The following is a 27717-nucleotide window of genomic DNA, read 5'->3' as shown; positions in this document are numbered from 1 at the left end:
TTTTGGCAACAGTGTAACACAGCTATTATGTCGTTAACGAAGCAACAGTTTCTTTTGCATGACTCAAGGTGTCAAAAATAATTACAATCATTCTGGGAAGACGCCCATTTATTGGTTAACTTGGTTTCACCAGTGAAAAGAATAAATAATACACCTTCGTAAGTGTCATGAAAGCATCTGTGTGAACACTTCATCAAGTGATATAACATCAGGCTGTTGTCTGCAGACAGAAATCTAACCTCTAACATGGTCAATAAACTCGCCATTGAACATTGGATGTTGAAGTACACATTGGCCGTTCTTACGATATGGATCTGGAAACATGAAATTTATTTCATATACAGAGGGTCTTGTAAAGTTGGAGACCTGCAAATCAGTGCTGTCCAACCATCGCAATGGATGGGCCCCTTATATGTAACACCCATTTTCTTTTTCTTTTTTTTTCTTTTTTTTTTTTACAAATTGAGAATATGTGATGCGAGGAGATTTGTTTTTATTAATTTTTTTCTAAATAAATTTTCTTTTTTTTTGTCATACATTCCACTATGGAACACTTTTGAACTGAATGATGTTGTGCTTCAAGTGGGAGAAGTCTGTGTCTTCAGTACATAAGGGTGGACAGACCAATCAGGCAAGCACAATAGGTGTTTCTGTCCTTTGGCAAAACACACCTAACAGGATTTCTGTATTACAAAAGGCTTGGGAGTTCTCAGGCACATTATGGGTCATAGAAAAGCCTTTAACTTGCGGATAAGTTTGAAATTATGCTCCATCTTTAATGACTCGCTATAGACTAGTGTTTTCCATTTTAAACTTTTTATTTTTTTATCATAAAAAACTTTAAATATATTATCTTCCCATCTACTAACCACACTCCCTACACTGTTATATAGCACATGAATGCGTATATTTTAAATAAAATTAAATAAAATATCCCTCCAGAAATAATATTATTTATATTGAAAAGACATAATCTCCATTAAACCTTTATGTCCACTTTATAACATTTTGGAGAGTCTTCACCATTTTTAATCTACGTTCTCCACTGTATAACAGTAGTCCTCTCTAGTTTTTGTTCCATATTTTTTATTTTTTTTAATCATTTTGAATGTAAAGATGTAATATAAAATGATCTAGAACGTTTATCAGATATAGATGTGGGAACCTTGCGGTTTCCCTAACCCTGTGCCTCAAGATGACCTTATATCTGGGCTGTTACGGCCTAAACATCTCGTTTGGTTGGGGTACGCATTTCCTCATCTCACGGTGACTTCTTCTGACAGTCACTGCTGGAATAGATAACCAGGGACACTGTCTTCTACACTAATCCTTATATTAGTGTCAATATTATAAAGTAGTTTAGGTGTGCCTGCTTGATTCTTAGTTGTGCCATTGAGTTGGCGTGAATCAATTCTTCATGTGTACAGTGTGTGGTCGTCCGTATTTTTCTTAGACTTAGAGGTTGTACTCTATCCCCGGCATACTGTAAAACCCATTTACAAAAATAGTCACATATATAAATAAATGGTCTACAAATTAAATAAAATAAAAAATATTAAAATCACTAAAACACAAGGTCTGTAAACATATGACAGTATGGTAACTGAAAATGCAAACAGTGGACACAATTATTGTACTACAGTGTTTTATGTGAAACGCACAAACAGTATAGGTTTGCATTCCCTTGACTGGTCCCAACAGGCCGAGAAGCCTATGGTGGCTTCCAGAGTAAGTGTCAACTGGTATTTAAACAGTAACCACCAGTCAAGCTTGATACACCATCTCTTGACAAGAGGTCACTGTCTTATTATAGGCACTGACCTTGAGTACATATATGCAAGAACTGTCAGTTTGGCATAGATCTCCCAAAAGGAGTCCTGTTGACACAGATGGGTCATCTTCACAGGTTGTAAACAATTTGTCACACAAATGAAAAAAATGTGCAGTTTTATTTTTTATTCTCCCTGGCATCTTTATTTTTGTCCTCTTTTTCTGCTTTGTCTTTTTCATGTTTTTCCTTCTCGGGCTTTGTTACACTATCATAAGATGGAGGTGATGTTGTCGAGGGTGTCATGTCTGTTTTCTCAGTGGTTGAGTTCCCATTAAGCTTATCAATCACCATGTCTTCTTTAATAGGTAAACTATTTACTTCTTTTAATTTATCTTTTCTATACATGTATGAAGCTTTTTTAATTGTTTTCCTTAAAAGATATCTCCGGAAACAGCGCTGAATAATAAGGGCAGACAGTTCTTCTTGTTTTCTCCGTAATGTTGATGTAATTGGTTCATAAGAGACTTTTGAAGGGTTGGAGGCCATGAACCTTTCTTCCATTGGTTGCCGGAGATTATCCATTTCATCACCTTCACCTAACACGCGCTTTGTAAAGGCAAACAAGATGTCAAGGCAGTGAATTCTGTCACCGCTTACCATGGGAAGATCCATTGCAATAAGCTGAACTCTGTTTGGTTTTGGTATACGAAGAGGTGGATCCAGTGCATCTGCAAAGTCAGGTAGTTTACTGTACTGAATGAATTGTGTCGCATCTGGATCAAACTTTTCCCAAACTTCATAAAACATCTCAAAGTCATCCTCCCCTAGAGGTTCTGCACTTTCTTCAGTAGCAACACTGAAGTTCTCCAAAATGACAGCAATGTACATGTTTACCACTACTAAAAATGATATGATGATGTAACTTACAAAGAAGAAAATCCCAACAGAGGGGTTACCACAATCACCTCTGACAGAACTCCCGGGATGTTCTGCATGAGGGTCACAGTCTGGTGCTCCACTGTTAAGAATTGGTGCCAAGAGACCATCCCACCCAGCTGAAGTTGTGATCTGGAATAAGCAAATCATGCTATTGCCAAATGTTTCAAAATTAAACATATCATCAATTCCAGCTTCTTTCTTCACATAAGCGAAATTGGACATTCCAAAGATGGCATAAATGAACATGACTAAGAAGAGCAGAAGACCAATATTGAATAAAGCAGGAAGTGACATCATCAATGCAAAAAGCAGAGTACGGATTCCCTTTGCTCCTTTTATGAGACGTAAAATTCTTCCAATCCTTGCAAGTCTTATGACTCGGAATAGTGTTGGAGAGACAAAATAATTTTCAATCATGTCTGCCAGAAACATACCTGCAATGAAAAAGGAATATCAACATTAGAAGCTAAATTAATCTTTAATATTTTTTATGTGTGTCCTAACTCCCAACAGCTCGTTCTGTATTCATATATGAGTTATTATTCAGGAGTTTGAGGACGTACATCTTATGTTGTACCAGGGAAAGAGCAGAAAGTCCTTGAAAATCCTTCAATGGTTTGCTAATTTCTCTGGTGGATCAGAATCCATCAATGGAGCTTACTGCATATGGATTTAGACAGCCATCATTAAATTTAATAATAAATCTGTATGCAATGAGCTCCCCCTAGTGGAGACTACAGGCGGCAAACATTTTATAATGTAATTGTTCAGCTGTGTGCCGAGAAGCGCGGATTTGTGGTCTAGTAACAGAAACATGGACCTCATTCCCCCATCCCCAAAATATAGCATGTACAATAAAATATCATAAATAGCTAATATACTGTATTGTGGGATTGACTAGCCCAGAATATTGGACCAATATGATTAAACGTAATTATATTTTAGAAACATTTAAAGGAGTTGTCTCACATCAGCAAATGGCATTTATCATGTAGACAAAGTTAATACAAGGCACTTACTAATGTATTGCGATTGTCCAAATTCCCTCTTTTGCTGGCTGGATTCATTTTTTACTACTTGTATCCAGGAGTTACAACTAGAGATGAGCGAATTGAAGCTGACGAAGTGGAATTCTAACCAAATTTCAGGAAAAATTTGATTCGCAACCGTAGCCAAATTTCCATGTGACTCGTGGTAACGAATCACATTTTTTCCTAAAATGGCTGATGCATGTGTGAGGACATGGAGCAAGGAACTCTGGGAAGGTAGGATAACCCATAATGCCATGCATGCAGCCAATCAGCAGTCAGCCAGCCATGTGATGTCACAGCCCTAAAAATAGCCTCAGCCATCTTGGATTCTGCCATTTTCCAGTGTACTTAGTGCAGGCAGAGACGTCAGAAGGCGCTAGGGACAGTGCTAGAAAAAACTCAATTGTGCTAAAAAAAAGATCTACAAGTGCAGGGAAAGATTATTCAAGGTGTAGGGAAAGGATAGGGAGGAATCATTCCACTGCATTTATGTTGAACAGGGCTCATAGGGGAGGTTACAGCCTGGGTAATAGGAACAATCCTATTACACCTTGCTGCACTGACTGGGGATCCAAATTGCCATTATACAACTCTGTAATTCCAGCAAACCGTTCTTATAAGGGTGCAAGTGCTGTTTCATACAGGCATTAACAGGGTTTATTACAAGGAAATATTTCTACATCATATTTGCCCTTGTGCGGTGCAGTTATATCTTCTAAAGCATTTTTTGGCTTGTATTAGTGGACAAAAAAGGGCTTATTAGCCGTTGTGTGGTAAAGTGCTAAAATTACAGCCCTTTTTGTCGTGTATTAGTGGCAAAAGTAAAATATATTTGCTGTTCAGTGGTGCAGTTATATGTTCTAAAGCCCTTTTTGGCGTGTATTAGTGGGGAAAAAGAAAAAGGGCTTATTAGCCGTTGTGTGGTGAAGTGAGAAAATTACAGCACTTTCTGGTGTGTATTAGTGGCAAAAAATTTTTTTTACCGTTCAGCAGTGAAATTCCATTGTACTACAGCCATTTACAGAGTGTATTAATAGAATAGATACGTATGTCCTATCAGCCGTTCTGCGGTGAATTGTGATTGTTATATTTAATTTTTTGGGGTGTATTAATAGGAAAAAGAATACGTCTTATTAGCCGGTCTGCAGTGAACCAACATTGTTATACTGGCATTGTTGGGGTGTATTAATGGGAATAATAGGTACACGTTATTAGCCATTCTGCGGTAAAATAATATTGTCATACAGACATTGTTGCGCTGTATTAATAGCAAAAATAGGTATGTGTTATTAGCTGTTCTGCGGTGAATTTACATTGTCATTTAGTGGTGAAATATGTTTGTGATACAGCCTTTTTTGGGAAAATTGATAGGTGATTGTAGACTGCCTTTTCTGTATGGACCAAATTACGTTGATTAGCCATTCAGTGGTGAAATTTGTTTGTGATACAGACTTTTTTTTTTCAAAAATTGATGGGTATTTGTAGACCTCCTTTTGCTGTATGGACCAAATTATGTCGATTAGCCATTCAGTGGTGAAATTTGTTTGTGATGCAGCCTTTTTGGGGAAAACTGAGGGGTGATTGTAGACTTCCTTTTGCTGTATGGACCGAATTACCTTGATTAGCCATTCAGTGGTGAATTTTTTTGGGTGAAATAGCCTTTTTGGGGAAAATTGATGGGTGATTGTAGATTTCCTTTTGCTGTATGGACTGAATTACGTCGATTAGCCATTCAGTGGCAAAACATTTTTGTTAAACAGTCTTTTTTGGGAAAATTGGTCGGTACCTGTAACTCCGGTCAAGGACAATATATGTCCTTTAAGGCCAACTGGGTAAATGTGGTTCCTGGCCAGCCACACCAGCCACTTGGCCAGGTGACGCCGCTTCCGCCTCCACGTTCTCACGCTGTTGGTCTGGTCTAGCGACAATGTCTGCCTCTGCCTCCTCATCCTACACCATGTCCTCAGCCTCCACTACAGGGACAATTCACAGTGCTCCTCCAGCATACCACATGTACATGTCAGGCTGTTCTAGACCTCGTTTGCCTGGGCGAATGGGGTCACACAGGGGAGGAACTGCTCCGTGTCCTTCATCAAGAAATCGAATTCTGGTTTTCTCCTCGACAACTGAAAATCGGAATCATGGTGACCGACAATGGGAAGAACATGGTGTCGGCGCTGCGTCAAGGAGGGCTGAGCCATGTGCCCTGCATGGCACATGTGTTCAATGTGGTTGTCAAGCGGTTCCTGAAGTCTTCCACCCATCTGCAAGACATCCTAAAGATGGCCAGGAAACTTTGCATGCACTTCAGCCACTCGTACACCGCCAAGCACACCCTCCTTGAACTGCAGCGGCAGAACGGCATCCCCCAACATAGGCTAATATGCGACGTTTCCACCCATTGGAATTTCACCCTCCATATGTTAGACCGACTATACAAACAGAGAAAGGCCATAAACGATTTCTTGATGATCCAAGCGGACAGGAGTACTCCCCTGTGTAACTTCTATGTCAGCCAGTGGTAGCTCATGCGTGACACCTACCGTTTGCTCAGGCCCTTTGAGGAGGCCATGTTATTTGTCAGTCGCCAGGACTATGGGATGAACAAAATCATTCCACTGCTTCATATCCAGATGCTGGTAAATCTGGCTGGTCAGGGGACTGGAGACGTGGCGCCTAGATCTCACAGCCACATGAGCCCTGTGGGGGCTGAACTGGAGGAGGAGGAGGAGGAGGAGAAGGATGTTGGAGCACAAGCACAGATGACAGGAGAGGAAAAGCAAAAGCTGGCAGAGGAGCTACAGGGTGATGAGGAAGACGAGGCAGAGGACCCAGACAAACCATGGCAGCATGCAGTGGAGATGGAGGCAGGGAGTCCCTCCGAGTCACTTGCGCAAATGGTCCGATGCATGCTCTCTTGCTTGCGTAGTGACAATCAAATTGTCACCATTTGGCAGAGGGATGACATCTGGCTCTCCACCTTGTTGGACCCTCGCTACCGGTCCAAAATGGGGGCCTTTTTTACACCCGCTGAGAGGGAGGACAAACTGAACTACTATAGAGACATCCTATGTAGTCAGTTAGCCACTGCCTATCTGTGCCATCGTCTATCCTCTCGCAGGTCTGACCAGCCCTCTGCGCTCATATTCCACTGCCATGGCTGCTGGGGGGTGGTGGCAGGAGCAGTACCAGCTCCATCAGCAGCAGCCTGAGTCTAGAGTATCTGATGAGCAGCTTTCTTCACCCGCATAGTGAAGAAACTACTCACCAGCAGCTAGACATAGAGCAGGTGCACCCTGCCACCTGTCATCGAAGATCCGCTGGACCTGGACTTTGGGCAGCCAAACTGGAATTGTGGCCACAACTGGCAGAGTTTGACCTGGAAAAGCTGTACTGGAATTGTGGCCACAACTGGCAGAGTTTGACCTGGAAAAGCTGTCCTGCCCGGCCAATAGTGTGGCATCAGAGTGGGTGTTTAGTGCGGCGGGGGCCATAGTTACCCCAAGATTGAACTTGCCTGTCCACCCAAAATGTGGATAGACTGAACTTTGTCAAGATGAATCAGGCGTGGATCAGCCAGTATTTTCACCCACCAATGCATCAGACTAGATTATCTATGTTGCCACACCAACACTTTGACAAAAGAGGATGGTTTCTTCTGGCTACCTGCCTTGATGCTGCCTTGATGCTGCCAGTGCCACCTGCCTGATGCCACACATCTGATGCCAAGTGCTCCTTCTTTCACCCACCATATTCAGTGGGTACTGATAGTGCCACCCACCTCCACACTATGTCATCTTGCCACTCTGTGGTCTCCTCATGTTGCTGCCACCTCCACACTATGTCACCTTGCAAGTCTGTGGTCTTCTGATGCTGCTGCCACCTCCACACTATGTCACCTTGCCACTCTGTGGCCTTCTGATGCTGCTGCCACTTCCACACTATGTCACCTTCCCACTCTGTGGTCTTCTGATGCTGCTGCCACCTCCACACTATGTCACCTTGCCACTTTGTAGCCTCCTGATGCTGCTGCCACCTCCACACTATTTAACCTTGCCATTCTGTGGTCTCCTCATGCTGATGCCACCTCCACACTATGTCACCTTGCCACTCTGTGGTCTTTTGATGCTGCTGCCACCTTTACACTGTCATTGTGCCACTCTGTGGCCTCCTGATGTTATCGCCACCTCCATACTCTGTCATTGTGCAACTCTGTGGCCTCCTGATGCTCCCACAAGCTCCAGACTCTGTCATTGGGACACTCTGTGGTGTCCTCATGCTGCTTCCACCTCACCACTATGTCTTATGGCCACTCTGTGGACTTCTCATGCTGTCCCCACCATCCCCACTTCATGACTGGGCCACTATTTTGCCTTTTGGCCTGGCTGACATCATTATTTATCTGTCAGAAGAAAAGAAAAATGAGACGCACAACGGATCCTGTCTGTGTAGCAGCTATAATGCCTGTATGGTCCCATAAGAATTGGCTTGTGATTTGGTAGCCAAAAGCAGGAGTGGGTACAAAACATAGAAGACATGCAAATATTCCATTCATGTGTCATCTCTGTTTTGGATCCACTCCTGTTTGTTTGTGAATTAGCAATACTGATGGATTACTGATCAAATGCTGACCGAGTGAAGGTGGATGCTCAACAGACAGGATCTGTTTTTTAGGGGTTATTGTTCTGACGGATCAGAGGAAGGGCGAAATAATCTGTGACGTCAACACAAACTTACTGCTGACACCCTCTTCACTCTGTTGGGGGGGCTCTACTTGTATAAGCGTTTAATAGAACAGGTTCTGTTGACATCTATGTGGAATCAGCTGACAACGACCTGTAAGGCTGAGTTCATACTTAAGTTTTTTGGTCAGTTTTGGCCGTGACTGCCCCAATAAGTGAAGTGTGCAGTGATTCTAATAGTGACGCCTGTCATCTGCATGTCATATTGACTCACAGTATAATTTCACTACCACAGCAGACTCCCTATGCGTGTTACTGCAAGGCATAGTGTTCTACACCACTATAAAGACTCTCTGTAGCCACGAAATAGCAGTTTTTTAACGCGATTCGCCACATATTTAAAAAATTTGCTCTCTCTAGTTGCAACCATACTGCAATCCAGAAGTGGTGGCCATGATTGCAAACTATAGGAAAAGGCATTGGCCTCTCTGGTGGCCGGGACTGCAGGAGTGCACATAGGCTGGAGCTTTTTCCTATAATGTGCAAGCAAGACCACCCCTGCTGGATTGCAGGGTGGTTGTAGCTCCTGGATACGAGCAGTGTATAATGTGATGGAAAAATGAAGCAAGCCAGCAGAGAAGCCAATATGGACAATAATACATTAGTAAGTGCCTTGTATTAACTTTCTCTACATGATGATACATGCCATTTGCCGAAGCGAAACAACCCCTTTAAGCAGTGGTGGCCACCTGGTCTACATTTCTCGGGCACATATGAACATGGCACCAACACAGATGCCTTCGGCTGTCAATCACACATGCAACAGGTCAACCAATTTTATAGGTACAAATCTGCTGACACATGCCCTTTAACGAGCTCTATTCAGGGACAACTGTGCACTAGAATATGAATACTGAATTATCCATTGTATATGTAATATTCATTTTAAGAGGTCATTCTTACCTACAATGGACAGAATAACAACAACAAAATCAAAAATGTTCCATCCAATGGTGAAGTAATAATAACGAAGAGAAATCAGCTTTAGGACAAATTCACTAGTAAACAGGACAATGAAGACCATGTTGATCCAATACAAGTTGTTCTCCATATCTTGACTTTGTTCGTCTGTCTCAATCATCATTGTTACCATGTTAAGGCAAATAAGGATCATGATGGTAATGTCAAACGCCTGCCTTGTCACAAGGTCAAAAACAAAGCCTTGATATTTATTCTGGGGAAAAAAATCCATAGTAGAAATAAGGAAGAGGAAAGTAGAAAGTAGAAAAAAAAATACACAATAAACAGCACATCATGACTTTAGGCTGGGTTCACACGGGCGTTGCGGGAAAAGATGCGGTTGCGTTGCGGGAACATGTGCGATATTTCCCCGCGAGTGCAAAGCGTTTTAATGCTTTTTTTGCACGCGCGTGAGAAAAATCGGCATGTTTGGTACCCAGACCCGAACTTCTTCACAGAAGTTCGGGTTTGGGTTTAGTATTCTGTAAATTTTATTATTTTCCCTTATAACATGGACTCTGAGGCCCCTTTCACACGGGCGAGTTTTCCGCGCGGGTGCAATGCGTGAGTTGAACGCATTGCACCCGCACTGAATCCGGACCCTTCATTTCTATGGGGCTGTGCACATGAGCGGTGATTTTCACGCATCACTTGTGCGTTGCGCGAATATCGCAGCAAGCTCTATTTTGTGCGTTTTTCACCAACGCAGGCCCTATAGAAGTGAATGGGGCTGCGTGAAAATTGCAAGCATCCGCAAGCAAGTGCAGTGCGATTTTCACGCACGGTTGCTAGGAGACGATCGGGATGGGGACCCGATCATTATTATTTTCCCTTATAACATGGTTATAAGGGAAATTAATAGCATTCTGAATACAGAATGTATAGTACAATAGGGCTGGAAAGGTTAAAAAAAATAATAATAATTTAACTCACCTTAATCCACTTGTTCGCGCAGCCGGCATCTCTTCTGTCTTCATCTCTTCTGTCACTACGCTCATCACATGGTCCATCACATGATCCATCACCATGGATGAAGACAGAAGAGATGCCGGCTGCGCGAACAAGTGGATTAAGGTGAGTTAAATTTTTTTTTATTTTTTTTTAACCCCTCCAGCCCTATTTTACTTAGCATTCTGTATTTAGAATGCTATTATTTTCCCTTATAACCATGTTATAATAACACAACCTTGAACCCAAACCTGAACTTCTGTGAAGAAGTTCGGGTCTGGGTACCACATTCAGTTTTTTATCACGCACGTGCAAAACGCATTGCACCCGTGCGATAAAAACTGAACAGCGGAACGTAATCGCAGTCAAAACTGACTGCAATTGCGTACCTACTCGCGCGTGTTTGCCGCAACACATCCGGACCTTATCCGGACACGCCTGTGTGAAAGAGGCCTTAATACTCTTAACTCTTAACATGGACTCTTAATATTCTTATTGTTTACACAGTACTATAATTTATAGTAAAGGGTCCTTTACTTTATTACTTATAATAATTTTGCCACTGCTGAACCTCTCTTTGAAGAGTAAGAGGAGGCGCTCCATGTCCATCACTGATATGAAACTCCTCCAGCCTTTTCATTATGATGTTCTGCAGGTGCTCAGGTGTGTGTTATGATGTTCTGCAGCAGCTGGGGCACAGGACTGTTTGATACACATTGTAGTTGCTAAAAAACTCCTTGTTTAAACTGAGTATTCTCATCTCCGTCATACATGGCTGATATCAGAATACCCATGCAATGTGGCAGGAGTTACAGAAGACAACTGTGTGTAACTTGGGAGCTATGGAAACAGTAGGTCACTGTGCTATGCTGTTCTATAGCTCCCACTGACGTCTATGGGAGTTACGGAAACAGCGTAGAACAGCCCACTTGGCTATTTCGGTAAACCCAGCCACTGCATAAGATGGTATTTTGCTCTTAGTACATCTGATTCTACATGCACCAAGGGTGGACTGTACAGCACAGGTGTGGGATTACAGGGCCAAGTAAAATGATGCTGCCTGGTCCTGTTGACCCAGTGGAGGTGGGAGTGACCAGCACTGTAGTGAGCTAAGGTGCCGCAAATGGCTAGGATTCGCCGTTGGTGAACTTAAAGGGGTTGTCCGGGTTCAGAGCTGAACCCGAACATATCCCCGTTTTCACCCAGACACCCCCTCGGATATGAGCATCGGAGAATTTAATCCCCTGATGCTCTCTGTTTTCCTGCACTGAATCACACATGGCAAGGGCTTTTTCCTTAGATCCGTTGATGTAACAGGCTCTGCTAGGCTGAGCTCGGTGACATCACCTATTAGTGCCAGTGACGTCACTGGAAATGCTGCTAGGTGAAAGCTTCTGCCTAGCAGTGTAAAATGTAAACAAAACAGCCCCTGCCCTTGCTCCGATGCTCATCTCAGAGGGGTGAAAAGTAGGATATTTCCAGGTTCAGCTCTGAACCTGGACAACCCCTTTAAAGGGGTTCTACAGGAATGATTTAAAATGGCCTCCGGTAACCTGTCCTAGAAGGTGAGCAGGACTGGTTGTCTCCACTTGCGGAGCTGCCTAAGAGGGTGAGGGGACGGGCCTCAATACACCGCTCTACAATAGATGGTAATAATGCGATCCTGCCTGTGATATGCCATCATGGCTGAGCATCCTGACAGGAAAACTCACCAATATACAGTATATGCAATTAGCTGCCTCCTCGCTCACCTAGGCAGCTCTGCAAATGGTGACAACCAGTCCTGCTCACATTCTTGGACAGGTTACCAGCGGCCATTTTAAATCACTCCCAGAGAACCCCTTTAAGGGTCCATTCACACGTCCGCAACGGTTTTGTGGTCCATGCAGTCCACATTTTGCAGACGGCACATGGCCGACACTATAGTAGAAATGACTTTTCTTGTCCGTGGCTGGGGACAAAAATAGGACATGTTCTATTATTTTGCGGAGTGCGGAACAGAAGTGCGGATGTGGACAGCACACTGTGTGCTGTCCGCATCTTTTGCGGCCCCATTGAAAATGAATTTGTCCGCACCCGTTCTGCAAAATTGCGGAACGGATGCGGACCCATTTTGCGGACGTATGAATGGACCCTAAGGCCTCTTTCACACGAGCGTGACGGATTGGCTCCGGGTACGTTCAGGGTGCGTTCTGTGAAACTCGCACCATCTTGCAAGCAAGTTCAGTCAGTTTTGTCTGCGATTGCGTTCAGCTTTTTCCGTGTGGGTGCAATGCGTTTTGATGCATTTTTCACGCACGTGATAAAAACTAAAGGTTTACAAACAACATCTCTTAGCAACCATCAGTGAAAAACGCATCGCATCCGCACTTGCTTGCGGATGCGATGTGTTTTTCACCGATGCCCCATTCATTTCTATGGGGCCAGGGCTGCGTGAAAAACGCAGAATATAGAACATGCTGTGTTTTTCACGCAAAGCAGAACTGATGCGTGAAAAAAAAAACGCTCATGTACACAGACCCATTGAAATGGATGGGTCAGGATTCAGTGAGGGTGCTAGGCGTTCACGTCATGCATTGCACCCACGCGGAAAACTCGCTCGTGTGAAAGGGGCCTAAAGGAAATGTGTCACCAAAAATTTTACCTGCCAGTTGAAACCAGATAATAACAATTTCCATTTTTTTAAATCTGTTTTTATTCTCTGATTTATTTATTCTATTTCATGAATATAAATATGGGGGCGGCCATCTTGCCTAAGTTCTAAACAGCACTTACAAAGAATTAAGAAAATTGCTTTACAGCAGCAACATGGTCCATAGACACAGTGGTCAGGAGGGGGCCTCATTGACTTCTATGGAGAGTTTTCTAGGCATGCTCTGTGACCTGTGCAGAGGTCATTGTACAAGGAAAGAATGGATAAGCTGTGACATCACCTATTGTGAATGGTGGATCCTGTCTTATCTATACACAGAGGTTATATCATTTCAGGCAGGACTAGAATGACAGGTAAGCACATAACTGCAGTAAAGGTAACTGAAGTAAAGTGATCTGTACAGCGCCTATTATTAGGCTTAGTGGCCAGTGCAAAAACTGCAAGATTTTTATGTTTTTTTTGTTAAATATGGATATTGACTTGGAAAATTAAAAATGATGCCTTCCAAAAATATGTTAAACATAAAAACTTGATTTAAACAATAGGTCATTTTCTAATTACACATTTCCTTTAAGACCACATTTGCGCATGAATTAAAACACTGGTTTCTCTATAACGGCACAAGGGATTAGCATAAGAAAAGTATGCTTTTAATCAGCATGGGAAGCCCAGCAATGCCTGGTTTAATAGGGATGATCATGCTGATAGGTGCTATTTAAAGTAAGTGTAATATTCTTATAATATGGTGATCTCACCGGTGGTCTTGGAATGGGTTTTTGTGGCTTTTTCGACCCCAGCTTCTTCATTGCATTGTAGTATTTTTTCTGTTCTTCTGTCATGAAGATATCTTGACCTCCAAAGTAAAGAAATGAAATAAAAAATGGTTATAACCTTGTACATAAGTTCAAGTGCCCACAATCCATTCTCAACTATACATATAATAGAACATGACTATCTTGTGTGCTTGTGGGCGTGGTGGCGGGACGCCGGCCGGGAGGAGAGCGGGGCGCGGTTTGACTGGGGCCCTGCGCGCCGATACACACACAGGTGGGGACAATTATGATTACTTTCAAACATCCGATTGATGGAAGGGGTATTTCAATATGTGATTCACAGTGATGGCGTTACCCCCGGATGAAGGCACGCCTTTTATTCCTATTGGCATTGGGTAAAGGTGACCTCTTATATCTGGTGATCACTGTGAATTTACTCCAGTCTATGCACTTTAGTATATGCATGTGGTTTTTAACATCTTAGTCATGTGGTCAACGTTATTGAGACTCATCCTCTATATCCTTTATATGCATAATTTATTGTATACTTAAATGTTCGGTAATTACATTACATTTAGATACGCTTGTTACCTCCTTTGACACGTGTGCAGTGCCAGGATGGCGCTTTTTCTGTCACTCTCCTTAATTTTTAATGGCTTATTATATACATTTTAATCATGTTACAATAAAATGATGTATATTTAATAACGGTACTGTGTGAGCTTTGTTTTCTGTTTGTTTGCTTGTTATACTCGGGAGCTGGTACCGAGTCGTTTGTATAGGTGGCCCTTGGTTTTGTTGGGTGGGCACTCATTACCACTCTCACCATTGGGTCATCTTTGGTCTCATTTCTACAAACCGGATTCCAAAAAAGTTGGGACACTATACAAATCATGAATAAAAACTGAATGCAATGATGTGGAGGTGCCAACTTCTAATATTTTATTCAGAATAGAACATAAATCACAGAACAAAAGTTTAAACTGAGAAAATGTACCATTTTAAGGGAAAAATATGTTGAATCAGAATTTCATGGTGTCAACAAATCCCCAAAAAGTTGGGACAAGGCCATTTTCACCACTGTGTGGCATCTCCCCTTCTTCTTACAACACTCAACAGATGTCTGGGGACCGAGGAGACCAGTTTCTCAAGTTTAGAAATAGGAATGCTCTCCCATTCTTGTCTAATACAGGCCTCTAACTGTTCAATCGTCTTGGGCCTTCTTTGTTGCACCTTCCTCTTTATGATGCGCCAAATGTTCTCTATAGGTGAAAGTTCTGGACTGCAGACTGGCCATTTCAGTACCCGGATCCTTCTCCTACGCAGCCATGATGTTGTGATTGATGCAGAATGTGGTCTGGCATTGTCTTGTTGAAAAATGCAGGGTCTTCCCTGAAAGAGATGACGTCTGGAAGGGAGCATATGTTGTTCTAGAACCTGAATATATTTTTCTGCATTGATGGTGCCTTTCCAGACATGCAAGCTGCCCATGCCACACACACTCATGCAACCCCATACCATCAGAGATGCAGGCTTCTGAACTGAGCGTTGATAACAACTTGGGTTGTCCTTGTCCTCTTTGGTCCGGATGACATGGCGTCACAGATTTCCAAAAAGAACTTTGAATCGTGACTCGTCTGACCACAGAACAGTCTTCCATTTTGCCACACTCCATTTTAGCAACGGCGGATGGCACGGTGGATTGTGTTCACTGACAATGGTTTCTGGAAGTATTCCTGAGCCCATTCTGTGATTTCCTTTACACTAGCATTCCTGTTTGTGGTGCAGTGTCATTTAAGGGCCCGGAGATCACGGGCATCCAGTATGGTTTTACGGCCTTGACCCTTACGCACAGAGATTTTTCCAGATTCTCTGAATCTTCGGATGATGTTATGCACAGTTGATGATGATAGATGCAAAGTCTTTGCAATTTTTCGCTTGGTAACACCTTTCTGATATTGCTCCACTATCTTTCTGCGCAACATTGTGGGAATTGGTGATCCTCTACCCATCTTGGCTTCTGAGAGACACTGCCACTCTGAGAAGCTCTTTTTATACCCAATCATGTTGCCAATTGACCTAATTAGTGTTAATTGGTCTTCCAGCTCTTCGTTATGCTCAAATTTACTTTTTCCAGCCTCTTATTGCTACTTGTCCCAACTTTTTTGGGATTTGTTGACACCGTAAAATTTTGAATCAACGTATTTTTCCTTTAAAATGATACATTTACTCGGATTAAACGTTTGATCTGTCATCTACGTTCTATTACAAATAAAATATTGACATTTGCCATCTCTACATCATTGCATTCAGTTTTTATTCACAATTTGTTTAGTGTCCCAACTTTTTTGGAATCCGGTTTGTAATATAATAGAACATAGTCTACTGATTCTATAACACAGTGGATTCGATAGACGTCAATCCCACCTGGAGAAATTTAGGCAACACCATTAACAATACATATTATGCAGTGGTATCCAACCTGTGGCTCTCTACCTGTTAGAAAACTACAGCTACCAGCATGTTGGGCATGCTGAGAGTTGGACTGATCTCTATGGATGTGGGTGGAACATCCTAAATGACAACCTTGGTTTAAATCCATTGTCTATTAAAAAAGTGGAGTCCCAGCCTAGTAGCGTACTCACCTTGGAGTCAGACCATACCATTGCAGTAGGGTCCATAGTGAGAGGGGGGCCGATGCTCAGCTCCTCTTACTTCCTAATATAAAACTAGAGCATTTTCCTGCAGCCTCCACTAGGGGGAGCTGAGTGCATAGAGATTTTACAGCCACTATTGAGTTCAGTGGTAGCTGTATAAATTCTTATGCATTAAGCGTTCCTTAGTGGTGGCTGCAGGCAGGTCAAGAAGTTCTATCATCTACAGTGTGAAGGGCGATGGTATTAAAAATTGTATGGACAAGAATATATTTATACCAGTTGAAAAATATGGTGTCCAGACTGAGCACCATATTTACAAATTCAGTATGGAACAGTGCACAACCCATTAATGACCATCCGCTGTCTTGTGTTGTCGCTATTTTAGAGGAAGCTGTCAGCACTCCTAGTTTACAAAGGAACTGTAACAGCTCCGTTTCTTAGAGCAGCCTTTTGCTTTACAGCCAGGATCGGAGGTAGCTCCAATGCCAACTGTTAACCCTCTGATTGCCACAGTCTGTGAACATGGCATGATCAAAGGGGGATTTCCTCCTCTGATTGGGACCCAGTGATCTGATCTGAGGCTGGGTAATCCCTCTGCTTTCAGCCCTGGGGATCTACAAAGTTCCCCAGGACTGTAAGTTCAGTAATCCTGCTGTTAGGGCACACTAGTGCTGCCCTGAACGAAGCTTGTGCCATAGAGACACAGAGCATAATGTATTAGCACAGAGGAGTGCGATAATACATTGTAAGTATAAAATCATTTTGTAAAACAGTAATTCATTCATGGGATTTGTCAAAATAAGTAATGAAAAAATGACATTAATAAAAAAAAATAAAAAATTATTTTACATTAAATACATTTTATTGTGCATTATTTGTGACTATTTGTGAGAAGGACCTCAAATTTAGGGTTATCGATCATATTCCCCCTCTTAAAAGAGGAGGTAATAGAGAGTTACTATTGAAACAGCGCGAAATAGTGTGGATCCACCGGTTGCGTACACTTAAGCCGGATGGCTTGAATACTGAATGCAGATGGGATTTATGCGGTTAGGAGGTGCAGTCGACTCTATGAAAATGGGGGATCTAACCTGTTCAGTCTGTTATTGGAAATATACAACAGTGTAAACCTTTGATATATTGATCTGAATTTTATTTTTTTATTTTTTATAGAACTCTTGGGTACACTTTAGGCCCTTTGTCTTCTTGTAGCAAGCAAGGCCACAAGTGGTTCTTTGTGTCCGCGAATAAAGCCCTATTTACCGTAAGAAGAAGTGTTGGACATCAGTGGGCATATCTGGGAGTGTGTCGTACATCGCATGATGACAATTTGGATGAACAAAAGCTATTTTGATGCCTACAGTGGTGGTGATTTAATTGCTGTGCCTGCTGTCTGACCGCTGCATGTAACGATATTTGTCCGGCCAAAATCAGCATTTTCAACGGAAAGCAGCCAAATCCCATTATAGGGATCTGGCGGGTTCCCGGCATTATCCGGCTATGCTAGATATGGTGAACTTCGGCAGGCTGTTCCTCAGAACACTGATGTGAACCCACCATTAGGTCTGTATGGAGTCAAAATACAGCATCCCTAGTGGTCCTACTACTGTATATCTCCATATGCTTCTGATCTCATACGAAGACATATGGAGGTACAGGCGTAGTACAGAGCTGAAGGGACTCCTGGGTACAGCTTTACCATTTACAGGTACAGTATGACGATGATTAAGGGGCTACATGAAGTACTTACTGCCTTCAGTTATCTATTTGAATCATAAGAATTATCATATAATACTTATCTTCTTTTTCTGCTGGTTGAAATTGTCAATAATGACACCAATGAAGAGGTTCAGAGTGAAAAAGGAGCCAAATATGATGAAGATGACGAAGTATAAATACATATAGAGGTTGTCTTCATATTTAGGCTGGTCCTCTAACTGTGAGACATAAAGGAGATGCCCATGATAAATTACATTTATAATATTTCCTTGTATTGTGTCTTTTATATCACTTACACACATCACACATACAGTATATCTGGATTATTATTTATATGCTAGATAAAATAAGAAATCCATTGTAGTAAAATCTAAATTATTTTATTTCTCTGTACAAAGCGCAGAAATAATCTTCATTGTACATATTCTATTACGCTTTTTGGCTTACCCTTAGTAGCTCATAATTCTTCAAGAATCAGAACTAGGACTACCCCCTGTGCGTGTACTTATTGAGACCCACAGCAATGGAGCTGGCTCTTTCCCACTATGTGCTTCCTTATTATGGTGCTTATAAGACTTGGGGAACTCCTCATTACCAGGACATAACCATAAGATCGTAAAACTTAAAATTTAAAGAACAGTTATCAAATGGTTTAAAGGGAATTTTCACTCCTGGGGATCTTCCCTACAGATTCACCCAGCGTGGCTGTATCCACGGTAGTAATCATACTTACCTGATCCCTGCCGCTGGGTTTTGGCTCCATCACTGCCTCACTGATTCTGCAGGTCCTGAGTCTCCTCTCGTCAACATCCCGTTTGATGCTGGTCACGTGACACGGGAAGACCCGGGACCTGCATGAAGGCCCGGGAGATGGGCACCGATGGATTGAGAACCCAGTGGCGGGGACTAGGTAAGTGTAATTACCACTGTGGGTCCGGCCACACTGGGGGTTCTGTAGAAAAGGTCCCCTGGAGTGATCAACCCCTTTAAAGCAAAGTATTTGTGTCCTAAGTGTATCTTGAGTTTTCTGGATTTATAAAGCTTATTAAATATATAATGAAACGTTATGGTACTTTCTAATATACATTAGGGGACATTTATTAACACTGGCATCTTGCATGGTAATCTTAATCTATTCCCTTCTGACATCGGATGAATTACACTTATAAGCAGACATATAGCGTCTGTGCAGGTCTGTGCGCCAAAACGGAAATCTACACCAGCAAGGGAGCTTCCTGGCATAGATTATGATAAATGTGCTGGGCCAGCTATAGTCGCCCCTGCATCGCCCACTCCCAGCTCTGCACTGACCGCTATTTGGAAAAGTGGCGAGCAGGGCTCTAAACCCCCCCCCCCCCATTCACAAAGTCATAGTATGCACCAAACCTTGCAACTTTTTACTCTTTACAGTAAGAATTTTTTTTTTGCAGAAGAAAAATCACAGAAATTTCAGTTTCGACAAAGTAGCAAAACAGGAAGCCGATGTCACACTAATGACATAAGTCATTCATGATTTATACAAACCCTCCGTGAATCAACTGCAGCATACATAATATCCATCCAGCCTTTAAATGTTGCCTGCAAGAAAAATGCATTTAATATCATTATAACGCGGTGACTGCACAGAAGACTTGTGAACATGAGTTTAATTCACAAAATAACTTTAGAAGCTAAAACAAGTTATGTAGGTATCGTGTTTGCCTCTAGTTATACAGGGGAACCGGCAACATTATACTCTAATGTTAGCACATTAAAGACTGTCTTACATTAACCCTTTCCCGACACACCAATTTTCTGTTTCTGCGTTTTCGTTTCTACTTTTTTTATTTTACTGTTCACATAGCCGTATGTGAAGGGGGGGGGGGGGGGGAGTGTAATCTGGGGAAAGTTGCACTTTTTAAAGGCAGCATTTAATATTACATACGATGCAGTGGGAAGCTGGAAAAAAATTCCAAAGGGGGTGAAATTGGAAAAACAAATGCAATTCCACCACAGTTTTATGGGTTCCATTTTTACTGAGTTCCTTATGCAGTAAAACTGATCTGTGCCTTTCATTCTATCACATTTATATACTGTAGTTTTTCTTGTGTTTTAATATTGAAGAAAAAAATTAAAACTTTGGGAAATATAAAATATTTTTTCTTTGCATCGCCATATTCTGACCCCAATAACTTTTTTAAATATTTCCATCTATGAAGCTGGGAAGTAAAGGCTCATTTTTTTTTAGCACGATCTATTGTTTTTATTGATACCATTTTGGAGTTTCTCTGACTTTCTGATCACTTTTTATTCAATTTTGTTTGGAGGAGGGGAAGCAACAAACGAAACTACAAATCGCCCATTTAGATTTTTTTCCGGGATAAATACATTTATATTTTAATAGTTCGGGTGTTTTGGGACACAGTGGTGCAATAATCTTTTTTTTTTTTGTTTACCACAGCAATGTGTCCATGCAAACAAATGTCCGACAGGTGCAGGTCCCACCTCTCTAGAACAAGTCCACATCTTGCGCTGCCATGAAGGGAGAGTTGACCCTGCATACATGGATCTCTCTATTCACCTCTATGGCACTTTCTACTTGAACTTGACTAGTTTTGGGGGCTCCATAAAATTGGATGGAGAGAGCTGTGGATGCACAACCACCTCTCCATCACAACCACCTCTCCATCTTGAGATCGCAAGATAGAACTCCATTCTAGAGACAAAAGAGGACCCTAAAGGTGGGACCCGCACCCACTGGATATTAATGGCATATCCTGTGGATATGGGACAAACCAGTCAATGAAATGCTCTGGATTACAGTAATACATTGCGTACGGAGCAGGAAAAACAGGTTCTCTAAATTAGATACAGCAGTTTCTGATGGAGAGAGAATATGGACCGTACTTACCACTTGAAGTAGCGCAAGATACCCTGCTCCCACATTATCAAAATTGACTTTTACGTTCTTCCATCGAGCACTTTGATTCGCCTGCATTAGCTGCAAACATTCTGATTTATTATTAACTTCCGTATCCAGGAACATTTCACCCGTCGTCGTATTGACACAGTGATAGTACTTTCCAGCAAACAGATTCACTCCCATTATGCTGAAAATCAACCAAAATATAAGGCAGACCAACAGCACGTTCATAATGGAGGGAATCGCTCCGATCAACGCATTCACAACCACCTAGAATAATGATTAGAAAAAAAAAGTTAGTTTTCGACAATAACATGATGTCACCAGGTCGGTATCAGACATGGAAAAAACTAAAATAGATCTAAACAGGTCGGTAGAAAACTCACAAATTAAAATAAAGAAGAAAATTCGAACAATATAGAAAAATAAAGACCTGATAGTGGAAAGACGAACGCACAGACATGTAAACTGCAGAAAAAACAGAGAAAAATGTTAAAATAAACGTAATAGAGGATGCAAGTCAAATAAAAAGAAACCATAAATCATATTGACTAGAAATTATAAAAGGTGGAATGTTCACAGAAACTGTATGCAGAAAATACAATAAAAAGTGGAGAATAAATATAAAAGATTGGAACCATAAAAACTAAAAGTACATGGGAATTGTCAGAAAGCAACATAGACTTTAATATGAAACATGCAGTGTTCTTCTATTTACACATTTTTTAATCAGCCATGGGTAATTGTATACTGGGATTGTGATGGAACATGCATTATATAATATTACTGTTTGTAGTATTCTAGAATTATGATAAAGAATTCTCTCTCTGTTCCCATTTCTTATGTGCTGTTCTTTCTAATATAGTGCCTTAAAAAATTATGTATCCCCCTTGAACTTGCCATATGTTTACACATTACACTAACAAAGATAAATGTATTTTATTGGGATTTTATGTGATAGACAAACACAAAGTAGCAAGTATGTGTGAAGTGAAAAGAAAATATACAGTTTTTAAAATTTGTAATAAATAAAAATCTGAAAAGTGTGGTGGGCATTTGCATTCAGCCACCCTGTACTCTTATACCCCTAAATAAAATCCAGTGTGACCAATTGCCTTCAGAAGTCACCTAATTAGTAAATAGAGTCCACCTGTGTGTAATGTGTTCTCAGTATAACTACAGATGTTCTGTGAAGGCCTCAGAGGTTTGTTAGTGAACACTAGTGATCAAACAGCTTCATGAAAACCAAGAAACACATCATACAGGTCAGGGATAAATTTGTGAAAAAGTGTAAAGCAGGTTTAAGTTATAAAAAAATATCCCAAGCTCTGAACATCTCATGGAGCACTGTTCAATCCATCATCTGAAGATGGAGGGAGTATGGCACAACTGCAAACCTACCAAGACTTGACAATCTACATAAAAAGACATCAAGGAGATCACTAGAGAAGCAGCCATGGTCCTCTGGAGGAGCAGCTTAGGTTGGAGAATCTGTCGTCAGGACAACAATTAGTTGTGAACTTCTCAAATCTGGCCTTTGGCAGATCGAAGAGTGGCAAGAAGAGAGCCATTTTTGATAGCAAGCCATAAGAAGTCTCTTTGCAGTTTGCCACAAGTCATGTAAGGGACACAGAAAACATATGGAATAAGGTGCTCTGGTCGGATAAAACCAAAGTTGAATTTTAGGGTCTAAATTCAAAATGCTATATGTGGCATAAAACTAACACTGCACATTACACTGAACACACCATCCCCACAGTGATACATGGTGGTGGCAGCATCATGCTGAAGGGATGCTTTTCTTCAGCAGGGACAGGGAAGCTTGTCAGAGTTGATGGGGAGATAGATGGAGCTACTACAGGGCAATCTTGGAGGAAAACCTGGTAGAGGCTGCAAAAGATTTGAGATTGGGGCAGGGGTTCACCTTCCAGCAGGACAACGACCCTAAACAAACAGCCAGACCTACAATGGAACGGTTTAGATCAAAGCACATAGAATGGCCCAGTCCAGACCTAAATCCCATTGAGAATCTGTAGCAAAAATTTTAAATTGTTGTTTACAGACGTTCTACATCCAATCTGACTGAAGTTGAGCTACTTTGAAAAGAAGAATTGGCAAAAATTGCAGCCTCTAGATGTGCAAAACTGGTAGAGACATACCCCAAAAAACTTGCAGCTATAATTGCAGCGAAAGGTGGTCCTACAAAGTATTGACTGAGGGACTGAATACAAATGCACGCCACACTTTTCAGATTTTTGTTTATTAAAAATGTTGAAAACCCTGTATCATTTTCTTTTCACTTCACACATACGGTACTTACTACTTTGTGTTGGTCTATCACATAAAATCCCAATAAAAGTTTATTTTGTGTGTGTAACGTGAAAAAATGTGGAAAAGGTCAATGGGTATGAACACGTTTTCAAGGCTCTGTACACTCCAGGCTACACTGATACACTGTGCTATGTCTTGTGCAGGGCTTCAGGGCTTTACTACAGAGCTTAAGAATCTCTAGCATTCCTGTACAGAGTGAATGGAGTGGAAATGTGCATGGTCGACCTGCCATTCAATTCGGACACTGGATCGGGACCCCTGTTCTTAGTATCTCAGTAGTTAGACCTTCACTGATGTACCAGAGATTCCCTATACAATGGATAGGGAAGGACTTGTTCTAACCGGAATACCCTTTTAACCATTCCTGACAAAGATTGCTTGGTGAATATGGGGCAATTCTTTTTTTAATGATTGCATTTTACTAATTTTGGCCTAAAAATCATTTTTTCAATTGGTATATTTTTTCAGTTCTTAAATTAAAATATTCAGCCGTTCTGTTACAAAGGTTTAACTGTCTAGCAGTGTGAATTATACTTAATTTATATTTTCACTTTGTGCGGGTCATCTAATAAACCCTATCTCTAAATTACTAAAAGGTCATAAACACTTATGTCAGCCACATTCTTATCAGTAAGATAAAATTGAGCTATAATGAGTGTCTATAAGGTCAGGGATCAGCGATAAGGAGCCGTCAGCTGAGCTGCCTGATGGAAACAAAAAAGTACAGAGCCTGGTACTAGAGAATCTCAAGGTCGTACAAAGAAAAGGAACTCAACATTTTTTTTATAAAGACCAATTTAAAAAATGATTTTTTAGCTCAAAATGAGTACAGTGCAATATTTTTTTTTAAATGCCCCCCAAGGTGTACATAGCCTTTAAGTAACCTTTGTTAAAACCTATAGTAAATGTGCTAAAAATAATATTTCAAATTTACTTAAATTTATTTTTTTACTTTTTCATGCAAAGTAGCAACCTAAAGTTCAAGTGCCTATTCATGTTTTAGATCCATACTCTACAGTGCTGCTTTTGTCTGTACCAGCGCTGCTCTGCTTAAACCTGGCATGGAAGTACTATGTCAGGCCTTAGCAGAACGGGTACAGTCAGGAGAGTGATGTCTTATGTCAGCCCCTGCCCTGCACTCAGGGGCGTAGCGTGGGGGGGGGCCAGGGGGGCTGTTGCCCTTGGTGCCACACTGCAGGGGGGCGCTGTCCGCTGGCACAACAAAATCTTAAATTGTTGACTCTGTGTTTTTTTTCCCACATAGCGCCGCAGAGCAGAGTGAGGAGGCGGGGTGCGCACGGCAGTACGGCAGTTAGTTCACGCTGATAGGCTCCGCCCACCTTCCAGGCGGGAAATACAGTGCGGAGCCATAGCAAGAAGAAGAAGATGCTGCCGCACTGTCGCTTCAGGACTGAGACTAGAGAGTTTGTCCAGAGACAGAGGCAGCCTGAAAGCGACACTGACAGTGAGTGACAGTCATTGTCCCTCCCACCCTGATTGTGTTAGGTGTGTTGGCATGGGCTGAGGGCAGGGGTTAGGGGTAATATATGAGTGAAGTGCCACTGTGCCAGTGCCATGAGAGCCAGGCCAAGGCTGCCAAGCAGGTGGCAGTCAGGGTGCTGGTGAAGGATGACCAGCCCAGGGACCCTGACTGAGACAGTATGCCACTCTGGGATGCCATCTGCATTCTGCCCATCTCTGCTGTCCATATACCAGGCCTTCCCTGGTATATGGAGTGGACAGCAGAGATGGGCAGATGTCATCCTCTGAGCAGTACTGTCTCTCTGGTCATCCTTCCCCAGCACCCTGACTGCCACTTGCTTGGCCTGGCTCTAATAGCACTTCACTGCCTGGTGCTCGGCTATCAGCACTGAGTGACAGTCAGTGTCGCAGTGTGACTGAGTCACTCAGTGCTGATAGCCAAGCACCAGGCAGTGAAGTGCTATTAGAGCCAGGCCAAGCAAGTGGCAGTCAGGGTGCCACTTTTGCATGAACATTTTGCATGAACATTTTAAAGGAGAACTATTAGAATTACCTGTCAGAATATATAAAGTAGGCTCAATTATATATTTTATAGGATCCATCTACAGCTTGTTTTCCTACATAGCTTGGCTCAGTGCATAGCCATTTTCCCAATTTCCATTCATAAAATTCTCAGTAGGAAATCAAGATATATGCAGGAGCATAGTTATATGGGTGCAGACGTAGTGGCCATAGCCCAAAAGTCCCTCTGCCATGTACTGTTTTATTTGGAAGTGAGTGGCAGTGGTGACAGGATTTGTTTCATTATACCTTAAAGTAATATTTCGTAATAAGAAACATTGTATGCTTTTTTGCAGATATAGTACCACATTTGCCCATGGACTGATTCTGATATTCTCCAGTGAATGGTGATAAGCTACAATACTGGACAATACACCCCTCTGCTTAACGAGCTTTCTTGGGACTTAAATACTGATGACCTATTGTCAGAATGGGTTACCAATATCTGACCAGTAGGGCTCTCACTCCCGACACCCCTGCCGGTTAATCATTTGAAGGGGTCATGGTGTTTGGCCGAGTGCTGCTGCCTCTTTCTCAGCCTGTAACGTCATGTCCATCAGACCCATGATCCCATGAATGGGACTGTGATGCAATATCAAGCACAGTTGACCACCAAAGATCTGATATTGATGACCTATCCTTTTAAAAGGAGAAATTGTATTAGACACTGTGTTGGAAAGTGTGATCTTGTGCTCTGGTATTTGAGCGCTGCCAGGTTCTTCATTAATAGCTCTCCTTTAAACCAACACGCTTCAGTCAATGACTGTACTCTAAGACATAAAGTGAAATGAGAATTTTGTATCTAGTATGACGGTTACATTGTGACGCATGCAATGGGATAAGTAGAGATGAGCGAATTGAAGCTGACGAAGTGGAATTCGATCCGAATTTCAGGAATTATTAGATTGGCACCAAATCTGAATTTCCTCACGCTTCGTGGTAATAAATTGCATTTTTTCCTAAAATGGCTGCTGCACATCATATTAGGACATGGAGCAAGGAACTCTGGGAGCGAGGGATCACCCACAATGACATGCAGGCAGCCAAACAGCAGCAATCCCTGTGATGTCACAGTCCTATAAATAGCCTTAGCCATCTTGGATTCCAGTGTACTTAGTGCAGGGAGAGACGTTAGCAGGCGCTAGGGACAATGCTAGGAAAGACTAAATTTATATTTTGCTCATTAGAAGTGTAGGGAAAGGATAGGGAGGAATTATTCCACAGTATTGAAGCAGAACAGGGTAGTAGGGGTGTTTACAGCCTGGGTAATAGGAACAATCCTATTACACCTTGCTGCACTGACTGCGGATCCAAATTGCCATTATACTGCTGCTCATTTGAGGTTTGCAATACCTCTGTAATTCTAGCAAACCGTTCTTGTTATTGGGGTCTTATTAGTCCTTGTGCGGTGCAGTTATATATATATATATATGTTCTAAAGCCTTTTTTATTTGTTGTGTATTAGTGTGTGTGGGGGGGGCTTATTAGCCGTTGTGTGGTGAAGTGAGAAAATTACAGCCCTTTTTGGCGTGTATTAGTGGCAAAAAAAATGTATTATTTGCCGTTCACGGCTGCAGTTATATGTTCTAAAGCCTTTTTTTGGCGTGTATTAGTGGGGAAAAAGAAAAAGGGCTTATTAGCCGTTGTGTGATGAAGTGAGAAAATTAAAGCCCCTTTTGGCGTGTATTAGTAGCACATCCGCAGTTATATGTTCTATTAATAGGATAGATACGTACGTCCTATTAGCCGTTCTGCGGTGAATTGTGATTGTTAGATTTATTTTCTTGGGGTGTATTAATAGGAAAAAGAATACGTCTTATTAGCCGGTCTGCAGTGAACTGACATTGTTATACAGCCATTGTTGGGGTGTATTAATGGAAAAAATAACTACGTGTTAATAGCCGTTCTGCGGTGAATTTACATTGTCATTCAGTGGTGAATTTTTTTTGTGATACAGCCTTTTTTGGGAAAATTGGTCGGTGTATGTAGACTTTCTTCTGTAGGGACTGAGTAATTGCATTGATTAGCCATTCAGTGGTGAAATTTGTTTGTGACTACGGTCAAGGACAATATATGTTCCTTACGGCCCACTGGGTAAATGTGGTTCCTGCCCAGCCACACCAGCAACTTGGAAGGTGACGCCACTTCCGCCTCCACGTTCTCACGATGTTGGTTCAGCAACAATGTCCGCCTCTGCCTCCTCATCCTCCACCGTGTACTCAGCCTCCACTGCAGGGACAATTCACAG

At 41.9% G+C, this 27717-nt stretch overlaps 1 protein-coding gene across 1 annotated transcript in view; it reads right to left on the bottom strand.

The window, feature by feature from the left end:
• Positions 1–420: 420 nt before the first annotated feature.
• The window catches only part of LOC121008434 (sodium channel protein type 2 subunit alpha-like), a 248365-nt gene continuing 221068 nt past the window's right edge, over positions 421–27717 (bottom strand). The window contains exons 22-27 of the mRNA XM_040440980.1: positions 21084–21365; positions 19718–19771; positions 18274–18411; positions 13800–13904; positions 9387–9657; positions 421–3144 (exon numbers count right to left, since the gene is read on the bottom strand). Of these exons, the coding sequence (XP_040296914.1) occupies positions 1949–3144; positions 9387–9657; positions 13800–13904; positions 18274–18411; positions 19718–19771; positions 21084–21365 (2046 nt within the window). The 3' untranslated portion in view covers positions 421–1948. The remainder of the gene's footprint in view (positions 3145–9386; positions 9658–13799; positions 13905–18273; positions 18412–19717; positions 19772–21083; positions 21366–27717) is intronic.

This window comes from Bufo bufo, chromosome 7 (assembly GCF_905171765.1).
Source record: "Bufo bufo chromosome 7, aBufBuf1.1, whole genome shotgun sequence".
Taxonomy (NCBI): domain Eukaryota; kingdom Metazoa; phylum Chordata; class Amphibia; order Anura; family Bufonidae; genus Bufo; species Bufo bufo.
The sequence above is the reverse complement of the archived record's forward strand: the minus strand, read 5'-3'. Positions and strand labels throughout refer to the sequence as shown.